The sequence below is a fragment of the Conger conger genome, chromosome 9, assembly GCF_963514075.1.
Source record: "Conger conger chromosome 9, fConCon1.1, whole genome shotgun sequence".
In the NCBI taxonomy this organism is placed as follows: Eukaryota; Metazoa; Chordata; class Actinopteri; order Anguilliformes; family Congridae; genus Conger; species Conger conger.
This window is the reverse complement of record NC_083768.1, coordinates 29957248-29965221: the sequence shown is the minus strand read 5'-3', so window position 1 is coordinate 29965221 and position 7974 is coordinate 29957248. Positions and strand designations below refer to the sequence as shown.

At 42.4% G+C, this 7974-nt stretch overlaps 1 protein-coding gene across 2 annotated transcripts in view; it reads left to right on the top strand.

Moving 5' to 3' along the window:
• Positions 1-200: 200 nt before the first annotated feature.
• npc1 (Niemann-Pick disease, type C1) overlaps positions 201-7974 on the top strand; it is a 28647-nt gene continuing 20873 nt past the window's right edge. The window contains exons 1-7 of one of the 2 annotated variants that reach the window (XM_061254415.1): positions 201-372; positions 3990-4118; positions 4762-4868; positions 5337-5500; positions 6458-6625; positions 6978-7224; positions 7314-7396. In XM_061254415.1, coding sequence (XP_061110399.1) covers positions 304-372; positions 3990-4118; positions 4762-4868; positions 5337-5500; positions 6458-6625; positions 6978-7224; positions 7314-7396 — 967 coding nt within the window. In that variant the 5' untranslated portion in view covers positions 201-303. Of the gene's footprint in view, positions 373-541; positions 662-3989; positions 4119-4761; positions 4869-5336; positions 5501-6457; positions 6626-6977; positions 7225-7313; positions 7397-7974 lie in introns of those variants that run through there. The other variant, XM_061254416.1, reaches the window with a different exon arrangement.

Sequence of the window (7974 nt, the reverse complement as noted above, 5' to 3'; positions counted from 1 at the left end):
AAAAAATAATGCTGGGAGCATACATATGGCTAGGTACACAGTATATTGTACTTTCTGCTGTTCCAGGACAGGCTGAGGAAGGTCTCACAAGCGGGCGATAGGGGGCGCGTATGTTTAAAAAAAGAAAAAAAAGAAAAAGAAAATCCCGGATGGTAATGGGAGGAGCGGAGGCACAAAAAGTGACGGTGGATATGACAACAGGAAGCTGATTCTGATATTCGTTAGCCGCAGTCAGGCTAGACTTTCGGAGAATTCTGTTCTGCCGAGTTAACTTTATTCTCTCTTCGTCCGAAGGGGAGTGAAATGGGGTATACCCCGAAAATAAACCCGTTCGTTTGGTTGTGCATTTTAATAATTTCGTCTGTTCAGTGGGTGAGTTTCCTTGATGTTGTTATTTTTCATTCCAAATTGGTTATTTTGCTTGTGCTTAATTTTGTTATAGTAGCGCGTAGAATAACTAGTTAACGTTACCTTGATAAAACATTTGTGTCAGATGATCACCTTGGTCGCTAACGGCTAACGGCTTTTCAAGAAGCATTACCGACCGTAGCTAACTTGGAAGCTTGAAGGTCTGTCTCATCATGTGAGCCGATAGCTTATGTGCCCAAAGCAGAGGATGGATGGCTGGCCAGCTAGGTCAAAGTGAAATCTTAAAAATTTGGTGAGTTAGCGTTTACGAAGCTTTCTTTTTGCTGATGCTGTTTATCGCCGGCACCCGAACGAGGTGTAGTTAAGTAATTGTCACGCGCGATGCTTACGCATCCAATCCGCATTGAAAAACAGTTTTGGCTCGCCTTGATACGCCTTAACCTTACTGGCACACCGAATTAAAACATACCGTGTATCGACAGACACTGCTTTCATTTCCATAATCCCGCCCTTGCTGCCAAAGTGACCGTATTCACTTTTATTTCTCGTTTAGGTTTTTTAATCTCGGAAAATGGCCCAATTTACTCTTGGTAAATTAGGGGTTGTAACGTTGCTATATAGCTATTGCTACCAATATGAATGTCATAGCTAACGTTAGCTAGCTGGTTAGAAACTTAAACAAAGCAACAAGCTGTCAGAATAATAGTGACATGATTGGTGTCTCTGTGATTTTCAGAAACTGCTCCATTTTGACTTATTCAGATCAGTGCAAACTGGTAGCTAACTTACCTATGACACGCGGTATTCCAGGTATTCTGGCGCTAAGGCGAATGTATATGTGCTTCGCCCAGCGCACACCGGTCGAAACGCTGCACTTGCCAATAATAACCTCTTTTATATTTGGTTAACTTTAGCTGTACGGGTTGTTGCAGACCATTCTTTTCGGACAATAAACATGACAGCAACGCCAATACAATATTTGTAGCATTGAAGTTGTACGTTAGTTTATCTTTGAAAGTGTGTGATTGGCTACATTAACATCCCTCAAAGCATTTTTGTAGCTGTATACGGGCAGTTTGACACATTGCCCTGTTTGTGTTTGTTAACTTAATGGGTTGAGGATATTGGTAGAGATCCCGACATCTTGCTCTCTGGGGGTGTGCCGTTCAATAGGACCTTTGTTGAGATTTTGCGAAGCGAACAACAACTGACATCTTTGTGCGCCCATGTTCTCATTTGCATTCTCAATAAATGGGTGACCATGGCAGGGTTTATTATCTGTAAACCTCAACTTTCGCTAAAAACCGAACCGAAACTATAGACTGCCAGTTGGTTGTAGCCTTTTATGGCATTTTAAGCAATCCAATTGACTTCAGTTTTCTTGATTCCCTTGTAGGTCTACAGATCGACATATTCACAGACAGACGTAAACAAGTCGGAGGTCTCAACTCACACTAATATGCTTTGCAGTTAATTGTAGTTTCTTGCTTTAAACTACAAAAACGTTGATGCCCTTATACAGGGCATTATAGAGTTGGCAGGTCATCTCACACAAAAGCTGTCTGGGCCAATTTAAAACACCCCAGAGTGATTTGTCCGTTTAAACCATAAATGTTAGACTGCCAGTACACATTGGCTGCGTCCGAAATGGCATACTATCTTATTATTTAGGATGTCAAAATAGTATCAGTATGTCTGAAACCAAATAGCTGAATATCCGAAATAGCCAGTGTGCTAAATCTACCCGGAAGACACACTTCATTCGGTGAAATCCCACTGTGCATTGCGCTAGCTCACGATCCAAGCAAACAGAAGGGCGGTGTTCAAAACAAAGCAATGAAATAGTTGAACAATTTTAAAGCAAGTACTACCTTTACCTTTGCTTAGCGGAATGTAGTTCAAATCAATGCATGCTTCGCTCCTCAACGTGCACTGTGTTTAAAGTGTCGGTGTACTATGACGATGTAGTGTGTCGAAAAGCCATTTTACTTTTCACTGGTATAGTAAAGCTGCCTTATGTACTGCAAATTATAGTATACAAATTATAGTGTGTAGTGTGTAGCTTTTGAATTTGGACCCAGCCGTTGCCTCCACCTCTTGTCATACACACCTCTAGTCACTAGTCCAATTAATTATTCCATTGAATGGAATTTGCTTGAGTCTATTCAGTAGAAACATTTAAACTAATGTCAGACTCATTTACACTGAGATGGAAAAGTCTCCAGCATCTCTTAAAAAATATGTGCCTTTAAAAATTCTCACCGGCCCAGGGTCGGGCCTTTGTGGGTTTCTTTTTTTTTTTTTTGTTGTTGCATTAATTCCTTTTATCATGGTGCAATCACTATGGCAACAAGATGTACCATTTGAAAGCTTTAAAACTCACGGTGATATTTGTATAACCCATTTTAAGATGCCTTTGCTTTAGGAACATCAGTTCCTTATTTTGTAACATGAGGGTGGCACTCGCCTTCTCTGCATTTTGGAAATGCATATGCTATAAAAATAAGGGAATCTCAGTGTCTTTTTCATGGCCAGGTTACAGCGAACCAAGTGTAAAATCTATTTTTAAAAATGTCAATGGAATGTTCATTGTTTACTTAAAATGTATGTCTAAATGGAGGACTTTCAAGGAACCTCTCATCTCTCTACCCTCTCCAGAATTCTTGAGTGAATATTTCTGAGAAAGATGCCTTTGGCTCCAGTTTAGAGGCCATTTTGGAGTTTGTTTCCGTAGTAAAATCACGCAAAAAACATCTGCATCAAGCCCCTAAAACACTCAGTGCTGTGTGCCTAGTTGTACTCTGTCCAGTCAAGAATTGATTGGAAGCACATGCCTTGAGTCCTCTGACTGGCCAAATGATCTCAGCGGCGAATCTGATTTGAGCTGAGTTTCCTGCTTGACGCGTTTCCCAATTCCGATGAGGTCATGCGGTCAATTCCAATGAACGGAGCTGGGTTTGTTCTTGCAGCAAAGTGAGAAAATATGGTGTCACTGGGTCTGGGTTTAGCAAGTAGAAACACATTAATCCCAAAAATATTTTAAAGCTATGGGAGCTTTATGACCCCCCAAAAACGAAGGCCCATTTCATCAAGAAAGTTGTCGAAATTGGTTTATGAATCTAATTTCCTAGGTTCCATTAGTTCCTGGAAAGGATACATTAAGCAATGATGCCAGTAGCATCAATTTGGAAGGCATGTATAGGTCAACACAAGTCCCAGAGTTGTGCCTGTGGCCATCAAGAAAGCCATTATGAGGTTGAGAAATGAGAAAAAACAGTCAGACATATGGCTGTGGGTTAAAGTACTGCCCAATGAGTCTGGAGGCAATTGATTGAACTCGAGCAGGTAAGATGCTTCTGTAGCACTTAAAATAACTGCTGATAGCAGCAGCAGAATTAATTCTTATCAAGGCAAGTGAGCCAGCACCTGTGACAGCCATACATGCCCCAACTATAACACCCCCACCACCATGTTTCACAGATACGGGGTGCATTGGTTCTGCAAGGTTTACTAGCTTATTGCTAGGGAATTCTGCAGACACTTTTTACTGGATGGTCCAAGATGAAGAAGCACTGGACTGGAGATGCTAAGTGTCCTGGTCATCTGTTCCCACCCTCCAGGTGTGCGCCCAGCAGTGTGTGTGGTATGGAGAGTGTGGTGAGTCTACGAGTGTGCCAGGAAAGAGGTACAACTGCAACTACACGGGGCCGCCCATCCCTCTATCAGAGGAGGGGCATGAACTGATGATGGTAAGGTGACGCCAATCTCGGTGTAATGTTGTATCATCATTAAAAACTATCGAAATTCGTTATGAGTGCCATAATTTGTAGTGAGCATTGCTCCCAACATTTATCCATCAGTTTGTTTTTAATCAAGCCACGGGGGCCAATGCATCTGTGAGTTAACTGTTTTAACATGGATAATGGTATTCTGTATATACCCCTGAAAACCCGAATCACCCCAATAAATCTTATTGGGCGTCTTGAGCGTTATATCCATTTTTCTGTAGGCTGATTGAACAGGCACCTGCAGTTTTGTATGTTGGGCTATGCTCAAAGTGTCTGTCTCCGGCTTGCGTCTGTGTGCTGTGTGAGTTACAAGCCAAAATGTCATAAGAAGTGGCTGCAGATGTTGCATGCTCATCCGAGGGAAACATGGGCCTGTCTGCTCTCCGCTCTCCCGAATTGACAGCAGAGGTTGGGTTGAGCGTTACAGCATGAGCATGATTGGGCATTCCAGATTGGTGAGAAAAAGGCTAGAAATTTTTGTATTTATTGTGAAGATCCTGCAGTGCAAACGGGTTATTTCTAGTCCAAGTGGGGTACAAATGTGTGTGCTGAGAACATATACAGTGTGTACAGGTTCTCTGCTCTTCCTGATATGTGTGCATAGGACCTGTGTCCGGGGTATGACTACGGCAATAAGAGCCTTTGCTGTGATGTGCAGCAGCTCCAGACCTTACAGCGCAGTCTTCAGTTGCCTCTCCAGTTCCTCTCCCGGTAGGTGAAATTTTTCCCCAGATGCTTCCACAACAAATATCCCACATTCCATTGCAGCCAGACCAAGCATCAGCAGGAGCTTCCCTGTATTTGAAGTATTTTCCTTCAGTGGCTAAAGATTAAACTGCAATGGCTGGTTGCAAAAAAAGTGCTTGAAATCCCAATTCCCAGACTATGTTCTCTTTGGAAATCACTGGAAATCACTGGAAAGACTGATGATTAATACTCACAGCTTCAGTTTCACTGTGTGTGCTTCTTTAGCCCAATAGACATACTTGTGTGGTTAAACCATTTTTTTACATTTGCATGGGGAGAATTTTGATGCTTGTAAAAATAATAATGGTCAAATGTTACAGCTGTACTTTTGTGAGTCTGTGTGCGTTCATGTGTGGAAATGTAGATGTGATTTAATAAATTTTTTCCTTCTGAATATATTTTTCTGAACTCTATCCTGCCCTTCCCTCCCAGGTGCCCAACTTGCTTCTACAACCTCATGAATCTGTTTTGTGAGCTAACATGCAGCCCACACCAGAGCCAGTTCCTCAAAGCCACAAGTTTCTCACCCGATGAGGAGCACAACAAAACCAACGTGGAGGAGGTGCAGTATTACATTGGACAGACTTTCACCAACGGTAAGGTTGCAGGATTATCTTTGGTGGGAGGTTACTGCTTCACTGAAAAGCACTTGAAAATGTATTCAGGCTTTTCACTATGCAAAGATGAGCGATGCCTATTTCCCTACCCTCCCTGTATAATGCAGGCTGGCTATTGTACCATTGTATTGTTGGGTAAAGGAATTCATCACTGTGGCAAATGCTCTTATCCAAAGCTCCAGTGTGGAAGGTTCAGCCTGGAAATGTTGGGGAATTCTCAATGCAGCTCTCCAGTGATATAGGCTGGCATGATTAAAATCTGCCTTGTCATGCCTGGTCATTGGCTCAAATGGCCAAAGGGCAGTCCTAGTTCAAGCATCCGGGTGCTGGCAGTTCTGCATCACTGTAAATTTGAGCTGTTCTTCGTTTATCATGGTAAACTATCCAATATGTAAAACATTTTCCATAAGCAGTTTGTTGCATGCATTTTCAGAGAAATTCATTATAAGTGTGTTTGGATTAGGGATGGGCATGTTTAATCGATTAACCAAAATGCACACTTGACCGGAACGTCTTAAACGCTTAATTTTTTATTTTTGCTTTCTTCTTCTTTTTTTTTTTTTTTTATAATTATTTCTTCTTATTTTATTTTATTTTTTTGCATGATGACTATAGTGGCTATAATTAGCTTCACTCCCAAATTTTTTTTTCTATATTTAGATTGGAGTTGTGGGTAGCCTACTGCAGTGGGGTTGTAGAATTTTTGAGTAGACGAATTAACATGATTGCACCAGACTGGTTACCACAAAATTGGGTGGTCTGATACCAAAGGTGCTATGTTCCATGTAGTTTAACACATCTACGTACAAACACCAGGAAATGAAAGCAGAAATTCTTGTTTTCATCCTTTTATCTCAACCCCAAATGTATTGAGCATCTGTACTGTGACAGCAGCAGTCGTCTGTGACGTAATTGCGGCCTGTCTGTCTCCCACAGCCATGTACAACGCTTGTAAAGATGTACAGGCTCCCTCCAGCAATGTGAAGGCCCTGTCGCTCCTGTGCGGGAAAGATGCAAAGGACTGCAACGCCACCAATTGGATCCAGTACATGTTCGACATCAAAAACGGCCAGGCCCCCTTCTCTATCATTCCCTTCTTCACAGGTGTGACTCTACAAACTCCTCTGCATGCACATGAACTCAGAGTATACCGACGAACAAACTTCCTCATTCTAAAATTATTACGTTGATATACTAGAGGTACAAAGGTCTCTACAAGGAGTTTCAATTTGGACCGGAGCAAGTTAAATGATTTTAAAGAAACATAACCAAACATGAACAAACTTCTCTTTGTTGCGGTCTCCCAAATGGAAAAGGCCCACAGATCCACTCCTGTTTTTCATAGATGGAAAAGTTCTACTGCTTTCTCTCTCTATCCCTCTTGGTTTCCCTTTCTTTTTTCTCTTTTGCTTTCTTTTTCTCTCTCTCAGTCAATATGCGTCTGATTTTCTCGCAGATGTCCCTGTGGCCAACATGACGCCGATGACCAATGCCACTCGCGGGTGTAATGAGTCCCTGGATGACTCGGGGCCGTGCTCCTGTCAGGACTGCACCCTGATGTGTGGGCCCCAGCCAGTGCCACCCCCCCTGACGCCTCCATGGACCATCCTGGGCCTGGACGCCATGGTGGTCATCATGTGGATCTCCTACGTGGCCTTCCTCCTCGTCTTCATGGGCGGGGTCCTCGGAACCTGGTGCTACAGGCAAGGCCCATTAAAGTTTAACGCTGGACAGTACAAAGGCTGACTTCTTTTGCCATAGTTGTGTGTGTCTTTCTTAATCGTCGTTGCAGGAAGAGGACGGTCCTCTCTGAATATGGGCCCATACTGGATAGCAACATCGCTCATTCTCTGAACAGTGGCATCGATGACCAAGGTGTGTGGTGTACCTGATCTTACTTGTGTAGCATGTGGCTTCAGTTCCACTCGAGGGAAATGTGGTACAATACAAGCTGCTCTATTTGTAGAAAGCACACTTGGGGAGTTTTAAAAAGCTGGGAGCTATAAATGAAAAAGAAAAAAATTCAAAAGGAAGCTAACCAAAATGTACCACTTCTAAGAATCGTATTGGTGGTATTGAACACCTTCTTTGGACTTGGTCACCTTTAATCTGAATTTCAGTTCAGTTTTTTTTTTTTTTAAAGGCTGTTATATTATTTAAAGCTTTCATTTCCTTACGCAGAGGAGGGAAGTACTGAAACTTCTTCAGTGGCCTATAAGGCTTCCATAATGTTGTCAATACAGAAAATGCACTCCTGTTTGTCTGACGAGTGGTGTCTGCCAGAATAGGCAAATGCTTGTGCTGTTTCGGTGTACTTTGTCACTAGGCAAGTGTTCTTACAACCACGTGCTCTGTAACATTTTATTGAGAGGTAAGCGATCATAAAAAGGTCCACACCTTTTCCAGCAGTTTTAGACTTTAGATGTTAACATGGGGGATTTCCTCCCCCATAT